At 47.8% G+C, this 21758-nt stretch overlaps 1 protein-coding gene across 1 annotated transcript in view; it reads right to left on the bottom strand.

Annotated features, from left to right (window-relative positions):
* Window positions 1-1559: 1559 nt before the first annotated feature.
* Window positions 1560-21758, bottom strand: part of efna3a (ephrin-A3a) — a 48724-nt gene continuing 28525 nt past the window's right edge. The window contains exons 2-5 of the mRNA XM_040189044.2: window positions 10895-11196; window positions 10586-10651; window positions 9112-9189; window positions 1560-3868 (exon numbers count right to left, since the gene is read on the bottom strand). Coding sequence (XP_040044978.1) covers window positions 3750-3868; window positions 9112-9189; window positions 10586-10651; window positions 10895-11196 — 565 coding nt within the window. The 3' untranslated portion in view covers window positions 1560-3749. The remainder of the gene's footprint in view (window positions 3869-9111; window positions 9190-10585; window positions 10652-10894; window positions 11197-21758) is intronic.

The following is a 21758-nucleotide window of genomic DNA, read 5'->3' as shown; positions in this document are numbered from 1 at the left end:
TACACTTTCATGATTTCGATTTTCCTTATTTCCAGATTGTCTGCGAGACATGCCAATCGACTTTCTGTTAGTTCAGATTTTAGTTCTTGCCGTGTTTGTCGAGCTTGGGCTTTCCACTGTTCATAAAGGCTATCAAGTCTTTTAGCACGTTTGCTCTGCTCTTGTTTACGATAAGCTAGCATCTTTTCCGTGGGAGCTCGCGCGCGTTCCGAACGTCTAACGTTAGCTAAATCTGTAGCATTTTCATCGTCATCGTTCAACAGTTCAGCAAGCATTTCCTTTTTGTTAAGCAAAGACTCTTTTAGTTCTTGTCTAACAGCACCTTGTTCGGTTTCCTTTTCTATCATTTCCTTGTATTCCTGAATTACCTTTTGAAGGATTTCGATCTGTTGCTCTTTATCCTTGCTGCGCCGAGTAGTCTCGTTTCCCTCCATTTTGCTAGCCTTACTCCTCTTCTTGCTCTTTCCTACCACGTCGCCGTCTTCTTTTCACCGCTGCCCTTCTCCATTCTTCCGTACGAGCGTTCTTTTATATCCGTGAAAAATGTCCTTAAAGTCCGTTATAGTCCGTTGATGCAGCAGGTTAGCTGGCGAGGTAAAGCTCTTACTGTAACGGATCCCGCATATAAAGAGACATGGCACTTACTGCTGGTGAAATTACTCCTTTATTTTCTTCCTTTCCATGCAATACCATCCTTGAACGTCAGCGTAAAAACACCACCGTAAGAGCTTTTTGCCATTATTGTTACGGGTCCATTAAACGAATAGTTTTGAATAAAATTCACATTTGTCAGTAACAAGTTCCGTTAAGCTCACATTCAAAACGCAGAAACATCCTCTTTTTACCCTTTCAAAATAAAGGTACAATTCCCTTTTACCAGAAGATCTGCAGAGTTACTTACATGTAGAATACCAGATGAATGCAGATAGCTTGTTGGCACTGGCCCTATGCACACGCACGCACACACACACACACACGTGTAGGTGGTCTTTGACACAGGACCGGAGGTGACAAGTTGACAGCAGAGAGCAGAACGCGTTCTACTTCTTTCACTCAAACGTGATTTTTAGGCCCGACCGCTAACATCAAAGACAGAAATCTTATCTGTGTCCCGTTTGACGTGGACATCAGCGCATTGGGGAGAAATGTCTCCTCCCCATTGGCAGCTCCTTCTGTTCTGCTACAAAAATCGAAGAAAAGGAGAACAACGCGGAGCGACAGATTTGTGGCGGCATGAATGGCTTGCAGGTGTTTTTTCTCCTTCTTTTCTTTATCCTTTCTTTTAATCCCTGGAGATGGATAGAGTGGGCCACGTGGAGCCCTGACCCCCCCCTCCTCCACCCCCCCTCTCCACAAGTCATTATGTTTCATAGCAGGAGCGCGGTGCTGCACGCAGGGGCCACATCGTGGCCATCTTACCGGGAGATATGCGGCAAGGGCTCCGTCTGCTCACCAGCCAGCAGGCTGTGTGATGATGCTGAGTTCAGGAAAGGGCAGAGGTGAAGGAGGAGGCTCGCGTGATATCTCAAAAGAAACACTTCTAAATAAACACTCATGGGTAAATTTGCAAAAAGATTTTAATAGGCATTGTTTTAATCATTCTTGGATCAATTTACAGTTTTATTTTATTTTTTTCTATTCATTCTCGTCAATGGTAAACACGTTTCTTGTGGTTGTCTTCAACCCCTCGGTAAATGCTTTTCGCCCCGCTTCCCAAAGCCCGAAACGTAAACCAACAGCACAGAAGAGCACACTCTCTCATACACACTTGCATATTCAGATCCTACGAACGAGTCCTTAACGGGTACGGAATTTCTAAATGCAACAGACTGGAGAAGCGCGGACAAACACATTCTACATACACACGCGCACAAATGTGCACACGTTGGTTTTCTTTTTTTTTTCCTCCTCTTTGCCCACTTCGCACACACACACACACACACACACACACACACACACACACACACACACACACACACACACACACACACACACCCAGACTCACTCCTGCACATGCACCCACATTCAATAACCGGCATGTATTATAAATATACATTACAACGTAGAGGCCCTCGTCTTCGCCAGTGAGGAACTTCCGTCAGTTGCGTCGTTCGTGACGAGCGCTTCGGCAACACAATCTGGTTAGCGGTGTGTGTTACATTGGAGTAGGGTTACTAAGTGTATGTCCCCACTGATCGGTCACAACCGATAACCGTCTCTTTTTTGGCAGGCTGAATTACATCTGCCTATCTATCTATACAAGCAAAATGCTGCAGTAAAAATTCCACTGTTTTAAAAAAAAAACAATAAAAAAATGGCACAGTAGCTTATTGAGCAAAGGCCTATAAATGCACGTTGATAAATTAGATAGGTAAATAATATACTTTAATGTTAAAATAAATACATTTTAAAAGTAAATCGATTCAAAAAGCACAACATTGTAATGTGATTATTCCATCCTACGTTGTCCTGTATTACAATATAAAAAAGGTGAACTTCTCTTTATTTGCACATTCACATGTGTTTTTTTCTTTTTTTCTGTTCTAAACAAAATGACGGCAGCGTTACTTTGAGACTCAAAGCACAATTTCTCCTCAGGCACCTGCCGCACTCTGGCGGCTGTTTAGGGTTGTTTCCATGGTGACCGCGGCTGCTTTAATGGCCATCAGCACTGATTGGCTGGCAACCTCTGGAGTGGAAACAGAATGGATGGTGTTCTCACGGATTAAATGGGAACTTGCTGCGGAGGTTTTTAAGAATTGTAAATTAGTGGGATTCTGAATGACTGCTGATTGCTGCGAGGAGAAAAGGTTTGACATCCGGAAAAATCTACAACAAGTGCTGAAGGTAAATGCTTTGGAACAAAAGACACAACTACCACGTCTAAGTGCCGTCAAATCACCAGTCCGGAGTCCGTACTTTTCTAGGGTTGTTACTGTGTGAAGGCAGGAAACGCAGACAAAGGACTAGTTCTAAGAGGGCACTCGCAGTCCTCTAAGGGAAGCAGGCTTTGCATCTGTATCTCACAAAAGCCACGGGTATTTTTTCATGTCAGCTGAAAATGGATTCTTTTAAAAGGCCCGTGGATCTTGTCACAAAGTCTCTCCCTTTTTCTTGAGAAGCAGCAGCGCCAACGCACTGGTGTGAAAACATTCTTCAATGTCCAGGATAACGTTCTCATCACTGACCGGTTACATCAGTACGCTGTGTAGCGCAGGTGAGATCAGTACAGTTCCAGTCTGAATTGAGTCACATCCATCGGGTCCGTGGTCCAAGGCCTTAAAAAAAAATCCACATTTCTTCAAAGCGTATATTTAAAATCAAATTCCTTGGGTGTTTTTTTTTTTTTTATGTCCATGCTACAATATTCAACTCATTCTAAGTTTCTCACGTGCCTGTCGGAGGATAGGCTTGACAAGCAGCACAAACGTCTAATTCTGAATTTTGCTGGTGGTCTCCATGCCGCGGCAGACGCACCTGCGTGAAATGCCGTGTTATCACATGACGATGACGTCCAACAACACATGGAGTGTAAATATGACAGAAAAAAAGGCCTCTCCTTTTTCAAAAGTCAAGTGAAGTTCAAGGTTTGCTCTTTCTGTGTCCTATTAATTGTGGTGTTACTGCACGCTCCGTTCTGATCTCCGTCCGTGTTTCTGACTACTCGCACAACACAACAACTCGGTGGACACAAAGCCCTTTGGTCAAGGCGGCTCTTCGTGAAGGGTCACTTGCGGTGGGACGAGTCGCTAGGACAAAAGGACGGCGGACACGAACAGCGTCGCCATGGAGAGGAGCAGGCGGTCCCTCGACGGGCTGCTGCCGCTGACGCTTTTCTCCAATTTGGGAACTTCGGGGTTAAATTCATCTGGAGAAAAAGTCACAGAAAGAGAAAATGAGAAAGTGAGAAAAGAGAGGAACGTCAGTGCGAGAGAGCGAGAGAGATTGAGGGCGCCAGACAGAGGGAAACGAACCATTACTACATTATTAATTCATCAATCTAAGGGCACTGTGTGATGCATGCTAATTGTGCTTTAACATATTCAGAGGAAAAAGACATGACAAAATTAACAAACCACCAATTATCATCAGCACTGCTACATATGGCCATTTCCCCAGTGAGATGAAAAATTAAAACCACTTTTATTTCCTATCTAGCTTTTTTTGTCACATTCTCTTTTTCACACTAATGATGTTTTTTCCTAGTGGGATTTCAATCAAACCAAATTACTGTGGCCTTGCCATTGATTAGACACAACAGAACATTAGCTGCAGGGGGAAAACGAGGAAAGGGCTGGGAGAACACATTTTCTAATATTTGGTAAAAAGTGGATTAAACTGCTCTGCCTCTACATGATGTTTCCTATTATATCTAAAGAGGTTATTACATGCCAAAATAAAGCAAATGGATGCAAAGAGCCCTGTTGCTTACACAACTTCTCAAACAACCAGTGCTGCCTGAATTCAGATGTTAGACAAAAAATGAAGTAACTAAGTGCAGAAGAAAGCAGCACTTTGACAAATTGTACCCAGACACTGAGAACAATCTTGTGTTATTCTATCAAAACCCCATTACTTTCACTTTATTATGCTGTCATCATAATGTCCCAGTGCGTTAAAGTCGCAGCCGGCGCATCCCTTTCCCAACAAAACAAACTGGCCTTCCAAAGGAGACACATCAGGTTGAGGAGGCAGCGCGCCGTCAAAGAGCCGCTTCGCTGTGACGTTAAAGCCTTGCCTTGGCGTTTGCTGAATATAATGGCGACAGTAATTGTCTGCAAGAAAGAAACACGGGGTGCGATAAGAGATGCCAGAGACAACGATCACATGACAGCTTGGTGTTTGATGAATGTACGGAATTTTGTTGCTGCCGTCTCTGCCTCTGAGACGGAGCCGCCCGACCGCTTCTGGTTTGTCCCGGTTGGGTGAGACTCGTGCCCACGTCAGAGCTCCCGAGGAACACGAGGCGCCTGTCTGCGCCCGATGACACACAACGCTGACATTCAAGAACCCGCAACACACGAAAAACAGGGGTCGGCGCAGCCAAGAGGTTGACGTATGGAGCAGCACCGCCTCAGGCGGAGCCACGGGTCACTGCCAGGCATTTGCACCGCCCGCTCTGTCTCTCCAAACCTCTCCAAACCACCGGGGGAAACTAAACGTTAGCTAAGCCAGAAGAAGAAGAGACGCTGAGCTCTCTGCTGCGGTGTCATGTGAGCCCGTACGTGCGGCCTTTTCCCACGAGGTGATTCACGTCCGTGAGATCCCGCCGACTTTATTTGTGGGATCCGAGAGCTTCGACAATGGAGACTCCTGCACGGGATGCACGTCTTCACCAAACCCTCGCTTGTCTGAGCAGGCCGCCCTTGGGATGATGAATGTGGGGGACGTTCGTGGGGGCCTCGGGCCAGAACAAGTTATCAAAAAGGTCCACAGAACCACGGCGAACACAACAGCGAGATTGTGGGACACCAGCAATCAATATCCGCGCGGGCGCAATCTGGTGCAGTCCGGCCGGCATGGGGGTACGACGCCCGAGGCGGGGGAAGAGCGGGGAAGAGCGGACCGCATGCAGCGATGGAGCCATTGTGTTCGGTTACAGCTGCGCGAGTCGGTGGGTGAAGGGAGGAGGAGGAGGGACATGGGGACACGGCTGACGTGGGCCCTCATGTCACCTTCGGTCACAGCTGCCCGGAGCTACTCAAGAAGTAACTGTTTGCTGGGAAGATGGACAGTATTTGAATGTTATGTAATGAACACTAAACGTAATGGCACCCGCCAACTGCTACGGCGGCTTTCTTGTCAAAGGAAAACAGCGTAATGATGCGACATTCCTTACTGAAAGACCAAAAATAACCCCGGAAACCTAAAACAAATATGGGTAAAATGAATGGATGATTAGCCTCCTTGGAGAGTTGGGGCAAACAAACTGAAGAACATATATATATATTATAAACCGTTTTCTTTCAGTGAATTATTAATGTATCACTTGCAATTAATCCCTACTAATGGTTTGGAATTTCCTCACCTTGGAATGCGCATCGTGCTTATGGCTCGAAAAGGTGCTTTATGAATAAATATCCCTATAATTATGATTATTTTGCAGCCTGAAGGCGTGCATTTGAAAGCACCAGCACTGACAAATTGACAAATGATTTCTCTCAGTCCCGTCTAAATTGTTTGCCTGAAGGTTTGAGGGACGTCTCTGCACCTCGTCAGTCAGGTCCTTTTTATTTTTGTCTCTGCCATTCGTCTGCCAACTATGTTCTTGGCACAAAGGCAATTTCAATAGAGTCCAGAAAAAGGGTAAAACTTGCTCTGTCATGTATTGTATGTACATACCTCATAATGTAACATATTGTTTTAAATAGACCTTCAGACAGGGCAGATTGCAATTGCAAATTATGCTTTTAATGGCTGCAATCTATTATTTGTGAATTTGCCAGAGTCTACAGATTGCACATTTTGGATGAAGTGCATAGAGCATCAAAAGTACATTTAACCACCGATTTTGAGAAAATATGCACATCACAAGCCTCCGGTTCCTATTGATGCATCTTAAAATGATCTATTTATTGTTGTATTTTCCGCTCCACTGCCTTATTTATGTGGCAGGCTTTAGCCGTTATACTGCGGCTGACACTTTACATAGCGGCCAAGTCACAGTTGGAAGACTCCACGAGTGCACTAAGCTTTGCATCAGGAAACTATAAGGTTATGATTAACTCAAGCAGCAAGCAGCCAGGCTGATGCTGAACTCCTGCAGCACATTTGTGGCAACAAGCCGTTCGTCATTAGATGCTCCACCAGATCTCTGCTATACACACAACAGATGTGTGCTTCAAAAGGTGCAGAGAATTTAAGTTGAAAAAAAGATAAATCAACTCGATTTGCATTTAAAGGACGTTTATGCTTTATTGAAACCCGGGTTTTATCTTGCATAGTGGGCTCAGAATGAAGATATGGAAACACCTCATATGGGACCACAAAAACAAACACGGTCAGGCGTCATAAATGATGAACGGTGGCGATCACAGCAGAGCGCTTGAGAGATATTTTTACGTTTGGCCTCTTCTTCCAAGTGGGTTTAGGCTGATCCGAGGATTTGTTTGAATCACCTTACCACTCATCCTTCAAGATCTCGGCAACCAACCTAAAGCTCCCATGAGGAACTTTGATATAATGTTGAATTTGCCGCTGCGCGTTTCAAAGAGCCAGATTGCCACTAGAGAAGCTGTCCTCTCACTGCAGCAGTGTGCCGCTGAGTCCGGTTCCGCTTCCCCGGGACCTCCCTCCCCTTCGGCGGGCCCAACGGCACGGCCTGGGTCTTCAGAATCAGACCGCCCCAGTTTCTGGTGAACCTGCATGACTCATTTTGATTTCCGCGCAGCATCTGACCTTTGCCGTTGAGTACATGCAGCAAGAATAACTACATAGAAAAAGCACATCTTCAACAGCCGTGTGATCACCCGTAGATACGACGGCCCGGAACTGAAAAATAGACCCGGCGATGAATAAGGAACGTGTGACTCAGAAGCGAAGCTAATAAGAGGCTGACAGCAGGTCTGAACATATGTGGAAGGAGCGGTGGAGATGCTGCGGAGCTGGTCGCGTCCTCAGGGTGAGTCACGGAGTGGGTGCCCAGCGGTCAGCAGGACCATCACGCCACGAGCACCAGTGTGTCTGTGCACAAATCTGTGTGTCCTGATTTTTGTTTTTCAGCAAAATGTTTCACAATGCTACAGGCGCAGTGTGTCAGTGTGTGCGTGTGTTTCTTTTGTATAAAATTCAACGTTAGCTCGAGCCGGAGATACTGCTTCGCCCACCACTGAGCCTTTCTTTCTTCCTCTGTTCCTTCTATCTGCCCCCCTCCCCCGGTCTTCTGCCCCCACTGTGGTTTTATCTTTCTCTGTCGGTTTCCCTCTCTATATCTCTCTTTCTGTCAGGCCTTCTCCTGCCTCATTTCTCTCTTGCTTCCTCCTTCCTGTCTTTCATCCCACTGACTTTCTCCTCCCCCCACTCTTCCCCCCCTACTCTCTCTCTGAAGGAACTCGGAGCCGGTGGCTGGAGAGCTCTCCTCGCTGCGTCTCCGCTGGCCTCCGCTTGCATCCCAGGCAGGTCACACTCCCGCAGCCCCCCCCCCGTCACAGACGGCCCACGGCTCCCGCAAACGAGCGCACTAAACGGCTCCCTGCCAGGAGGCTTTTGTGAGGAAGGAAAATAGAGGGTTTATGTAACCACCGAGCTGCACACTTGACTTTGCCCGCTGACACGCTTTCTCTTTAGGTAAACACGGGCCTTTTCTTCCTCAGAAGATGTCGACTGACCTCGTGGAGGTTTTGCTGTGTGGAGGTGAAGGTTGTTGTTATCCTGGTTTAATTCTAACTTAACTTTGTGGATCTGCCAAGAATCAAATCAATCCAATACTCAAGCTTGTCTTTCCGTGTTCCCCTCTACCGCTATTGATTGTACTGTTGATTGTTTTGGGGCTAAAAACCAAGTAATTGTCCCGAAAAATTAACCGTGTAATAACATCAGTATAATTCCGACATACCGGGTGCTTATGGGGGGGACCGGGGGTGGTCGTGATGCAGGGGTTAGAGAAGGTGTGCTGGGAAGCACAAGGTTGTTGGTTCGATTCCAGGCTGCCACATGTTCCATGTTGAAGTGTCCCTGAGCAAGACACCTAACCCCTAATTGCTCCCCGGGCAAAAATGTGAAAAAGTGTAATGTAAGTCGCTTTGGATAAAAGCGTCTGCTAAATGACCTGTAATGTAATGTTATGTGTTGCTTTGGTGATTATCATCACCAATAGACTGTGAAAACTGTGAAACAAACTGTATCTACCCTTTGATGCTGCTCTTCAGATCAAGGCGCTGCTGTCGGGTTACGTGTCGTCATTCGTTTACATGCTTGTGTTCTTCCACAGAAAATGAAAGGGTTTATGTGGATATTCTTTTGTTAAATATAAACCAAATAAAAGAAACAAAAATGGTCGGTGCCTTCCCACAATGACTGGGACACGAATCAAGCTTTGCAGTCACGGACAAATATTGACCAGCATCTGGCAATTGGCTGCTGTTGTATTTCCAGAAAGTCAGAATCACTCACCGATGTTGTGTATTTTGATATTTGGCCTGACTGTGTAGTCGGGAGAGGTCTGACTGGAGTCATCATCTGCCTGGGAAACTATGAAACACACCACATGTTCGCACACAGTCAGAAAAGACAGAAGAGGGAGGGATACAGGGCAGCGGATGGAGAGAGGGGGGACACACAGGGAGAGAAAACACATCATTAAAATGACAAGACTGGAGGTGACAAGGTGAAATGTGCTTTTTTAAGGCACCACTAAATTGCATTCAGATACAACAGAGGGAAGACCTCCTAGACTGAGGATCCAGACCTCCATCTGGAGGTTTAAAGCATTTGGAACCAGAGGACAGAAATCATTTTCTCGTCTAGACACAGAATCACATTCAGACTGCATCGCCAAATCATCCATGAATGAAAGATGTGTGGGTTTGTCCATGTGTGCTCAATATGCGTGTGGGGCTGTGATTCTGCTGCACGGTTAAGAGGATGAAATTGCATTTGTGGAGAATTTACATCAAAAGCTGGTGGCAATCAAGTCGCAGCTCTTTGCAGAGAAGCAAGTCATGAATATTCACATCTCTTCCTGATGTTCTTCCTGAAGTCTTGGAAGGGTTAAGGTGGGAGACACTCAGAGAAAAATAGAAAACCCTCTCTGGAGGCGGCTGAAATCAACAGCTTTTTGATAGCAAGCTGCTAAAATGACCTTTGAGAGTAAAGGTCGTGGATCGTAAACCGACTAAATCCACCGATGCACACAGAGTCGTTCATTTACACACGCACACATTAAAAAGATTGGAGACACACACGGGCACGAGACAAAACTCGCGGCGATGCACACAAACGCACACGGAAGCCAAGGCGTGGGGGGGTGGGGGGCGGGCACATCAATAGATTTGCCGCGACAGGGGGGTGGGGAGGGCGGGTGTTAAGGTGATGTGTACACAGGGGCTGACACTGGCCTGAGTGTGGGATGTATTCGTGCTGACAAGGTTAGAGGAGACGGGGAGGCTCTCCGATCAAAGGCCTGCAGGGGAGTGAGCAGGCGTCCAGGGTAAAAATAACACTCACACTATAACAGGGCAGCAGGCATCGAGAGAGCCAGGCGGAGAGAAGAGACAGAGAGGGGGGGTGGGGGGGTCAAGAGAGCTGAATCTTGCAGATGAATCCCCCCCCACCTTCACATCCTTTGTACGGCTTCATGAGAGCGTGCCGTTTTCACAGAGAGAGACAGAGCATTATAGCAGCAGCACTGGGGCAGAATGACATTAAGCCATCACTCTGGAAGCGGCGCTTCGAGGGGAAAAGACGCCGTCATAAAAAAACGGCGCCGTAAAAGATCAGATCTCGCTTCTTCTGTCTCTCTGCCCGCTTCTCTGTGTGTTCGCGCGAGACCAAGAGCTACGAGTGCAGAACAAAGTGTGAGGTGAGGTGACGCAGGGAGAGGGGAAATGGATTGAAACGAGGTAAGGCAGAGACGTTCTTATCTCACCCGTGGAGCAGCAGACGTAGACCCTCAGTCTCAGGCAGCTGTGGCCGTGGTGGTGGGTGGGCGTGGCTAAAACAGAGAGCAAACACACACACACACATACAGGTCAACCTTGTGCCCTCTGCAGGCCGCGGCAACATCCGCAATGAGTCGGGCAGACAGCAGCTCTGCAGCTGAACGTATCTAGAAGCTATCAGCAACACCCACATGCCGTCGATGCACGTGGGTGACAGCAGCCCAGGAGGGGATATTAAAATACTGGGTGCTCAGCACATCATCGCGGTGAGCCGGCGTCTACGGGCCCCGACTCACAGATGTAGTAGTACTCCTGGCCCACGTTGAACTCGTAGCCCAGCGAGAAGGCGCTGAAGCGCTGGAACTTCTCAGAGAACTTGATGGGGGCGTTGGGCGCGTGGGGCCGGTTGCACTCCCAGCGCTTGAAGCCCAGCTTGGGGTCGCAGGTGCGGTAGCCGCGGTAGCTGACCATGTAGAGGATGTACTGCTCGGCCACGGCGCGCTCCAACGTCCCCCGCTGGCTGGTGTTGTAGTGCGGGCAGTAGATGTCCAGGTAGTCGTTGACGCTGACCTGCACCGTGTATCCTTCCCTCCGCAGCCTGAATGAAGAAAAGAAGGAGATGCGGATGAGTGACTGGGGGCCGCAAATGACAAAACTCCAAACCTCGGCACAGTTAAGGTGATTATGTCTCCTCTTTACAGACTCTATTATGCCATTTTGGTGCAAAGACCATGCACTTGCTTGCATGATGCACAAATGTGTTCTTCACGCCCATTCTAAGAATAGGATAATCATATATTTCTGCATACCCGGGTTCCTAAACAGTAGTGGAGTTGCATGCATTGGGTTTGACTGTAAAGCTGAGGCTCGTGTGGATCCAAAGAGCCCATTTGTATTCACGTGTGATGATGCTGGTTACCATAGCAGCCGTCTTACACTGTGAGACCATCTTACCCGTTACATGTGTAAAATGACCTGTTATTACCTCTGGGATATGACAGCCTGATACAACTTTACTAGCACAAACTAGAGACCTTAATTTATAACTAGAAAAACTTGACACGCTGCTAAACTACATTTTAAATGAACCCGATGGCTTCTACCATATTGTTGACCTGCCTTCTCCCCATTGAGATCCCTAGAACAGACGGGTCTATGTGATTGTCCCCCGTGGCTGTAATTCCCCATATCTATTATTTGAAATATGTTAAAACCAACATTGTGCGGCTAAAAGCCTCGTGGCAGGTGCTGACAACGATTATCTGCACTCCTGTACCCCCTGAGCCACAAACAAGCCGGGTCACTGAGGCGGAAGGAGATGCTGTCATTGGCGATGTATGCTTCCACGGCAGGCGACCGACCTGTATGACGGCCCATGTTCCCCCCGGCAACCATCGCTGATGGACAACTAGGCGTGCGAGAGAGGGCCCTCTGAGATTTAGCGTGTGTGTGATGTACATGACAGTACAGTGATTCAAGACTCCTCCCTGAACAACTGAGACGATTATGTTGTGTGATTTAGCATTCGTGCCGCCACGCTGTGATCTTCACTGTTTGTAATACTAAGTATATACTTATTATGTAAATGACACAATCTTTAATTAGACAAAGTAGAAGTCGTTAGAAGGGCTCCTGCAGGTGAGCTGATGAGATGGGAATTGTCGGCTGCAGCGATGTGTAACACGCATCGACTGCCGCTGTATTGGCGCATGTGCTCCACTAGGTGGAGGTGTGGTGCCGCCTTTTAGAAGAGAAACCCTTTTTCTGCACTTTGTGCCTCCCCTGGTTGTCTACTTGTCTTACCTATTTTCTGATACACGCTCACACACAACAGCACACACGTACAAACTCGAACACGTCAATGCGCCAGCATGCATTCCTTATAGGTCAGGCCCTCCACAGAGATTATTATTCAATTACAAAATGTAGATCACCTCTCTTCCTCTCCCTCTTTTACCGTCTCGCCATCTTTTCTCGCTGTGCCGTTGCAGAGGTTTCTTTTTTCTTTTTTCCTGGATCCTCTCCTCCACTCTCAACCCCCCTCCCTTCGTTTACACAGGCAGATGAATATCAGTTCTCTTAACCACTGTTCTTTTTGGGGGCCATCAATCTTATCTGTGCTTTCTTTCCCCGCGGCTCAGATGTGAGATGACAGACTTTTGTCTAGCAGTGTTGCGGGAAGAGACAACACAGCTATGCTTCAAAGGGACTATATTTAGAGAGGGGGTTTAGTGGTGGAGCAGGGGAGGAAGTTTGGGATGGGGGGGTAGATAAAGCGCTACGATGGGTGTGGGATTGAGAGAATGGTAAGCAGATGGGCCCAAGATGAAAGTGGGAGAAAGGGGCTGCGTTGAATATGAAAACACGCCGTGAGGAGAATCCCGGATGCGAGTGGTGTGTAAAAAGATGCAGCCATTCAGAAACGGGCAGAGCTCAATGCAAGACAGCAGGAGCAGGAGACCGTGTTTGAGCACTCAATGGTATCTATGGATGAAGAGCTGCTGGGTGCTACGGAGACAGGAAATGCAGTTAAGGGACGTGAAATAAGTGCACATGATACTGAAATGGACAATCTGTTTGGTGCATTAATTTGCCCCTCGGTGGGGAGCTCCTCTTCATTTTGATGAATATAGATCGTTATATAATATAAGTGTCAGCAAGTAGTACATTTTTTTAATTACAATCTCACATAGCTACCAGTGAAGTTGTTTATTGTGTCCAGTCATAGACCGAAAACCCCAAGAGATTCATAGTGTAAGTGCAAATCCTCACATTTGGGATTTATTCAATCTTTTTGCTTGTTAAACAAACAGTAATCAATTGTCTAAATTGTTGTCGCCAGCTGTTTCAGCCCTGTTACTGTATTGGTTCGCTCGGCCTCCCTAGACGTACGCACACAGGAGCTCGTTCGCTCTCATTCTAAAGTCAGCCTTGAAAGAAGTAAGGGAAGAAAGAGGGGGAGGGAAAAAAACGACTCCGGAGGAGAAAGAGAAGGTACGGTGGTGCAGAGGAATGAGAGAGAGAGAGAGAGAGAGAGAGAAGGCTGGAGACTAAAAGGGTAAAGTGAGAAGAACAGGCTGGCCGGGTGAGAGGAGTCCCTCTAGGTGGAGGCCGTTATATAAGCAGTCCACTTAGTGGCACAAGACAGAAAGGTTGCCGGGCAGATAGCAGAAACAATGGAAGGGGGCGAGGGGAGATTTAATAACTTACGCGGGTGGGGTGTAGGGGGGAGGGGGAGGAGGATGGGTGAGGAAGGAAAATGCGTTGAATGGTGACAACAACGAGAGAGGCGCAGAAAGGGAGGCAGAGGCCATGACAGAGACATAGTGCCCCCCCCCCCGGGGATGAACATATATGTGCTAAAAATGCATACAAAAAAAAAAAGAGCGATGCCTCTCATTCTCTCTCGTGGTTCTCTGCAGCCACCTCCCCAACTGCCTCCCCCTCTTTCCGTCGCTGCATTGTCTCTGCGCCGGTTTCGCTGTCTCATCAGCCTTTTCCCGTGAGTGGGCGAGCACAGCTAGTTAGTAAAGGCTGCGAGAGCCGCTGAAGACTGCCAGAGGAGGGAGGCAGGTAGCTTGGAGGGAGGGAGGGAGGGAGGGAGGGAGGGTGGGGGGGGGGAGAAGATAGCACCACTGCACCTTTCACTTCTGCGCTAAAAAGAGTCCTTTGGAGAATACCGGCGGCATCAATAAATAACAAAGGTGAGGTAGCGCTGGACACTTAGAAGCATACAGCGGACAGAAACAGCTACAGGAAATCTATAACTCCCGCACCAGAGCATCCTTTAACAAAAGTGAGGCTTCCCTCTCTTTCACTGATACCAGTGTGTGTGTCAGTCAGCTTTTGTTTTGCATTGCTGAGCTTAATGCAAAAAAACAAACAAATTCATGTCTGTCGTTTTGGGGAATAATAATTTAGCCGGATGGCATCCGAGCAGAGGAACAAGCCCCGCTGACTTTCAAGGAATATATTAAAGCTGTGGAATTGTATTTGGTTTCTCCTCACTGACGTGAATGGATATGAAAAGTCTAAACCCACCGAGGTATTCTTCACAGTCTGAAGGCAGTGTTTGATCTGCCGCGGCTTCGCCCTACATTACTGCCAGAGGCTTCGACAAAAATCCATTAAAAACACCTGGAAGAGACAAGTTGTAGCTTTTGACAAACATGGGCCGACCTCGCAGAAGAAAAGACAGTAATGCCGTCCGACATAAAAAAAGAAAACACTTGAAGGTTTCAATTCTTGCGGCATTAAAAGGGAACGCTTCAGCCCTAAACAGATGATTTGTATATCTGCTAAGTTCTCGAAGCGTATTTAGGGTGGACAGTCAATACAAGGAAAGAGAAACGGGTCGATCAATCGCAGCAATAACAAAACTATGTCAAGACATTCGTTTACAAACTCCAATCCGTGCAGCCGAGTCCGCACGAAATAACACATAAACCGCCGCAACGGTAAGCCATTACGGCCTAATTACCAATAATGGTGGTTGTTGTTGTTTTTTACGTCAGCGTTGTCTGTCATTACCGCTAATTTGCTCAATCAACTCTTCATTGATGCAATCACTGAATCGCTGCCCGAAGACGTCTGCAGAGTTGTAGAACGCTGCTCTCAGCACACATGAGGTCATCATTGACAAACCTTTAAGACACACTCTCTGGGGTAATCAACAGCAGCCCCCGTCAGGAGGATAAACTACCGTTGCGCCGGGACTTAAAAAAAGCCATTCACCCCTCGTCTGTGCACCAGTGGCAGGACTCGTCCAATCCCGTCCCCCCCGGCAGGGACCAGCTGGCCTCTGCTGTTTTTCTCTGTACCTCAGCACCGAAACTCATTACTTGTGCACGCACACATGCGCGAGTAGGGCCGCAGACAACCATCAGATATGCACGCGCGCTCACACACAAACACACAATCAAAACATCTCCTGCGAGTTGCCACTGATTGAGTCAACGGCGCAATTAACGGCCCGGTTACGATGTTTCGATCCAAAACGGAGGCTTGAAGGGGAACCAAGTGCTGAGGCAGTCTGCGTGAAGAGGCAAACGCTGCAACTCTCTTCTATCACTATTGGACCACTGGGAGTCGTCCTCCAGTTCCCTCGGCAACCACTGTCCACTCTAACCTCAGAGAAATTGAGGAACATTACCTTTTTTATATTTACCCGTTGCTGTATAAACCTCCCCACGGCTACTTCCCCGGCCTCGCACCTTAGCTCGCCATATTCCTGTCCTGGCCTTTATCTAATTCAGGGAAGCTTTGCAATAACGGTTTTTAACATTTATAGACGGCCGCACCCCGGGAGCCATCCCGCACACCCGCATCCGCCGCAGCAAGTGGTTCCGCCGAAGACATTACGAGTCCTGCTCAAGGACACCTTGGAAGTAATCAACTTCTCAAGGCTCTCACCTTCACGGCTGAGTGAGGCTCATCAAATTACAGTGCAAAAGTACGATTGTTCAAAAAAAAGTCTCTCGGTCGTCACCATGGCCCCTCTACGCCGACGTTTTCAAACAAAGGAATCGCCTGGGTGGCTAATTTGTGTTGACAACGTGACCTTCGCACTGCAAAAACAGTGCAAAGCCTGCAAAAAAAAGGGTGGAACACTTAAAGGCTCCTCTGCTGCTGTCGTTTCAACAATCATGAAGTTACGGATTTTAGCTTTGAAAAGAGACATTTCATTGACCTCCTATAAGCGAAGTCTCTTTGGCCGCAGCTAAAGGACGGCATCCAGGTCTTTAGGTGAAGGGACAAACTACCCGCCCACTACTCCACACTGCCATCTGTGGGGAGAGCTGGAGGGGCCCGTTCAGAAATGTAAAGTATCAGCCAACTTATCCCAGGCAGATGCGTGAGACGGCCATGCGGGGTCACATGTTAAGGGACACAGCGTCGCTGGCAGCGCCCCAGAGATTGACAGGCCAAGCTGGTGGGGGGAGAGGATGAGTCAAGACTCCTTACATCAGCATCGACCACAAACGCACACAGTGATCCCAAGCTGAGGGATAACAGGCCGCCACGGGGGTCACCAGGGGAAGAACAAGACGGCAATTCAGAATGAAAAAGGCTCATACAAGGAAATCATCTTTCCATTTACCGCTTTTTTGCTTATGAAATTTTACAAATTTCCTTCAAATCGCTTAGTCCACTTTCTTTTGAATAAACATTAATACACCACTGAAAAAAAAACAGCTCATCCTCACATCTTTACTTTGTGATACACAAAAATATCTTTGTTACATATTCCATTCCATAATCTTTCGTTATTTTTCTTGTGGAAATACTATAAAAGGCTCTCGTATGGCTCGTTTTCAAACGGCTTGGAGGAGTCTGCAGACTTGTGTTCGCTCACCGGCTCACTGGGAATCCTCGTCTGAATCGTTGCAGCGATGGGGAAACCAAACTGATGGTGATCAACACAATCACACCATCGCCGCCGCGCCAACCGCTGATTAAATCACTTGCAGAGCATTTTTCGGTTGCTGCCAGCTCATTCAGAGGAAATATGATCCAGCATAAATTCCATTGATTAATCTATGTTGCTCAAACTGCTCCTTGCTTCCTAGATATCCACAGAGGAAGTTTAAATATCAAACAGAAATATGGATGAAAATGTGAATATTAAACTGCAGCTCTCATCTAAAACTGCATAAAATAGATGTAATAGACGCCTCTTTCCCCCCCCATTTTATTACAGTGAATCTTTTCCAAGGAGCACTTGAGGAGGCTTTACTCGCTGTAGTTGGACCCTCTCCTTCGGGCTGTGCATCGAAGTGGCAACTCGGACTGGCAGCCGTACAGCTCACTGCACACTTCACTCAGCACTCGTATCCGGCAATGGAACTCCATGGAACTGGGATTTGGAATGGCTGAAACATTGTACGGCCTCTGCAATCTCCAATATAAAGTAGGGATTGTAATTATAAAGACAGGGAGGGGGCCACGCACACACACACACACACACACACACACACACACACGCACAGGAGCGGGGAAGACTGAATGGGAACCGGGCTTTCTTCAGAGGAGATGTCAGGCCGCCGCCACGGGCCGATCTTGAGGTGGTGGTGCGATGAGGCTTCATCCTGCGACAAGCCGTGATAACGAGGGTCCACCTCTCTCAGGTTGAGGCTCTAATTGCACCTGATATGAAAGGCTCCATCGCACACACCTGCTCTATCACGCTGCTCCTTTTCCTGCCTCTTGTTCACTATTTATCCAGCTTACAAAAGATCCTGAGAAGCAGAACTTGGTCTCCTCCGTGCTTCATCCCACGCAGCCTGTTCTACCGAGAAGGCTCTCGCGAGTGGGATTTCCTAAATTATACAGTATAGAGAAGTCATTTTTTTTAATATGTCCTATATTCTATTGACAAAGCGCTAATTATTGAAAACAAATGAAATCAGTATTATTTCTGTAATTTGAAAGCAAAAGTAACTCGAAAACCATATTTGATACGGGTTTATATCTTTGGGTAACAATTCTCGATTCGCTATTAAATATATAAGGGTGCTAATTTAAGCTGCATAATATTGTATACATTTAATGAGTTATTATGAACAATAATGTAAACACTAAACGGCAGAATAGCAACGTCTACATTTATGCCTTCCCAAGTCTACGCTCTACAAAAACATCAATTGGCAATTCTACAAATACTAAAAATGTTTCCTGTTAGATGAGTAGAACGGGTATTTAGGATACCTGCTTTCTCTCTAAGAAATGAAACTATTAACTATTTGAAGAAAAAGTCACAGAGACACAAAGCCAGACGGCAGAGGGGCCGCGACACACAAAAGTTCGCTCCCGTCAAGATGACTTCTCCACAGCACACGTCCTCGGCGAGGCTGCTGGCGTCTCCCGCTGGTCCGTAAACACAGCGCTAATCTCGCCCATCTCCAACTGGGGCCACTGAGAGGGAACAAGGGCGGCGCCCAGGTAGCATTCATGGACTTGTAAATAATAAATGGACAAATAACCACAATAATAATAACAACCACCAAGGAAATATGACAACGATTTAAATCCCCAGAGATGCTCGTGCCGTGAGAAAAGGCTTCTATCATCTGTACAGTTCAGCAGGAAGTCGGCCGCAGTGGGGTGTTCACTTCCAAAACAAAGAAAAGAGAAGGAACCTCAGTCTTTAAGCCCCTGGTCTGGGCCGGCACACGGATCCCTCTCTCAGTCAGAATGACGGGGGAGAGACGAGAGAACAAAGCCCAGGGGGAGGCAGGGGGGGGGGGGGGGGGGGGATGAAGGAGAGTAGTTCTGGGTCAGACTCAGACTGGACGGTATTTAGACGAATGTGGAGCGCCAAGTAGAACAATCTGCTCTTCTACCTGCCGTGGCAACCGCAGGTACACACACAGCCGCTCGGACGACCACCGAACAGCACTCGCCCGTGCACCGTGAGAGACGGCCAGGCCTAAGGAACACGCTCCCTCCTGACTGAGGACTAAGACAAACCAACCTGCACACGTCGTTTAACAAACAAGCACTCTTGTACGCCGTCATTTCCCAGCTGGTCCCCCCCCCCCCCCGAACACACCGACCATTCTGGAGCGCAAAAATGTGCAAACACTTCGGCCCAGGCGTAAATAATTCACCCACTTTCTTAAAATAACCCGTTGTCCTTTTACAATATATCCTCTTTTCTCTGTGTAAAACCAGCCAGCAGCTCGTACAGCAGAGTGGTCACGGAGTAATTATTTACACGTTCCAGCAGAGAGCTCCGATAAGAGCCCGTGCACGGAGAGAGGAAGAGCTGCTGGAGGAGGAGGAGGAGGAGGAGGAGGAGGAGGAGGAGGGGTGTCTGCTCAGGTAGCATGTCAGTCCGTGGCCCATTAGGAGGTGATTCCAGGCTGGCATGTTCAAAGCAGCCTCCCTAGACACGACGAACCCTTCTATCTGAATAATTGACTGACCCCGGCCTTCGTTTGCTCGCTCCTCTCCGTCTCCTCTGCATCAACCGCCATAGTTCTTCTCTTTTTGTCCCCCCCCCCCCCCCTTCTGCCCTTATTGCTTCCCACCATCCCTCTTTTGTGTTTCCTTTCTTCCCATATCTTCCCCCGACCTTCCGTCTCCCAAGGCTGACGGTACGCGTGGGATGTGGATGCACAGCGTCCCTCCCCACCGGAGGTATCCGCTTGACTTTTTTTTGGTACAATTTCTAGCACCACAGCGGGGAGGACGGGGGGGGGGGGGGGCGATGGATTGAGAGAGGATTCGAGTGGACAGCCGAGAGCATTGGACGCTGATGAAGCTCCGATGAGAAATCCCTGCAACAGAGAGACGTTGTTTCACCACACGACGATACGCGAGTGAACCCTCCGTGTGACCACAACGCCTCCTCCTGAATATGGAAACCTCCTTGTTCTGTGACGACTGTGATGAGACATTATCCCGAGGAGTCAAATCAATTTCAACCCCCCCTCCCCGTCTTCCTCGACCCACATCGCCCCGACTGCCTCTGTCCGATCTGGCCGCGGCCGTTAATGAATGCCGCCTCCTAATGGAATTGCCTCGTCTCGGGAGTCACTCCTGGTGACACCGGCTCAGCATTGAGGAAAAGATTACGGGAAAGATTAGAAGAGAGAATAAACCAGATGCTGCGCATGAGAGGCAGCGAGGGGCCCCCAGATCACACATTAGATAATTGGTGTAAAAAAAAAAAAGCCCTGTGTCTCGTTTGTTGTCTCTTTTTTTCTGCAACGGTATAGAAATGGAGGGCAACAGATCCGCGCCTGGCGAGCCGCCACACCTCCGGCCGTGGAAACGGCGTGACGGCGCTGGAACAAAGCCCGCGCTGGTGTATGTTGTTGCTCGCGTGAAGGCGTCGCCTTTGTGGACAGAGTGATGAGACTAAATCCAACGGCGTGGTTACGACGGCAGGAACAATGCCGCCTCAATCTCACTGACATACACGGGCCGGCGAGGCAGAGGTTTACACAAAGACGAGCACACGCACTTCAAAACAAACACCCTCTCGCGCTCTGTCTTTCGTGCCGGTGCATCTCTCTCTCCTCCACTTTGCCTCCACACTATCTTGCATACAGTGTGCAGTTATCTCTCCCTGCATCTCCTCTCCTCTCCTCTCCTGGCGGCCCAGCGGATGGGCTTGTGCCCTTTCATAATTCATGGAGTTGTTCTTATGGCTCAGGCAGCCATGTCGAATGTGAATCTGTGTGCCTCAAAGGCTCACCCAGCCTGCGCGGCCTCTGCCGGGGACGGCTGCAGCCCCAGATACCGTGTTCAGGTACCGAAACAACACTAAACCCACACGCTCGATCACGCCTCGGGTCATACAGCACACAGAGCACATGGAAATCCTGCTTTCGTTCCGCTCCAACAGCCGGGCCATCTTTTCTTATCAATTCGGTGTGCTTAAATGCAACCGACTGGGAACAGATTAAAATCCTCTCATTCGTTTGTTTCCCATTGTGCCGGTTTTAATTTACATTTCATTGAATTTCTATTAAGCCTGCATTAACACAGTACCAACTTATTCTCGCCCGCTACATGTCTTTGGCAGTCTGGTAATTCTCGTTTTATCTCCGTTTTGGTCAACACCTTCTCTTCAGAGTCTTTGTGTGCTGCTAAATGCTCAATGATAACAACCAGTAACCCGCTTTGTCTGCCATGTTGGTGCTGCGGACTGCAGACCTCCGTGCGTCGTTTCTAGCCTCCTTGCAGAAAACACTCCCATCATGTTAATTAGACTGGTGAGACTGAACCAGACTTTTAAGTTGCCAGGCATAAAAATAAAAATAAATGCTCTGCAGGGCTGAGGGTAACTGCAGAGTCAGGTGAATTATCTGTGGGTTCATCACTAAAAGCAAGTCCTGCAGCGTCATAAGCATCCATGTAACCTAAAACATTGACAAATGCAGCTTTGAAATATTCAAAACTTATCGAACAAATACGGCCTTTATTTTGTACCAAATGAAGGAAGTATAAACCAAACAGTAATGCAAAGTGTTAAAGAAACACACATTTCCAGATAATGAAACGCTGTGACACACTCAATGTCCTCCTGAAGTAAAACGAGACATTTCATCGGTCACTTGATTAGAAGCTTAATTAAGCTGCAGGGCGTTTGCGTCACGCTGTGAGGATTTGTGGGTAAAATGGTTCTGCATACCATAAACACACATTCAC

Source organism: Gasterosteus aculeatus, chromosome 10 (assembly GCF_964276395.1).
Source record: "Gasterosteus aculeatus chromosome 10, fGasAcu3.hap1.1, whole genome shotgun sequence".
NCBI classification, from domain to species: Eukaryota; Metazoa; Chordata; class Actinopteri; order Perciformes; family Gasterosteidae; genus Gasterosteus; species Gasterosteus aculeatus.
The sequence above is the reverse complement of the archived record's forward strand: the minus strand, read 5'-3'. Positions and strand labels throughout refer to the sequence as shown.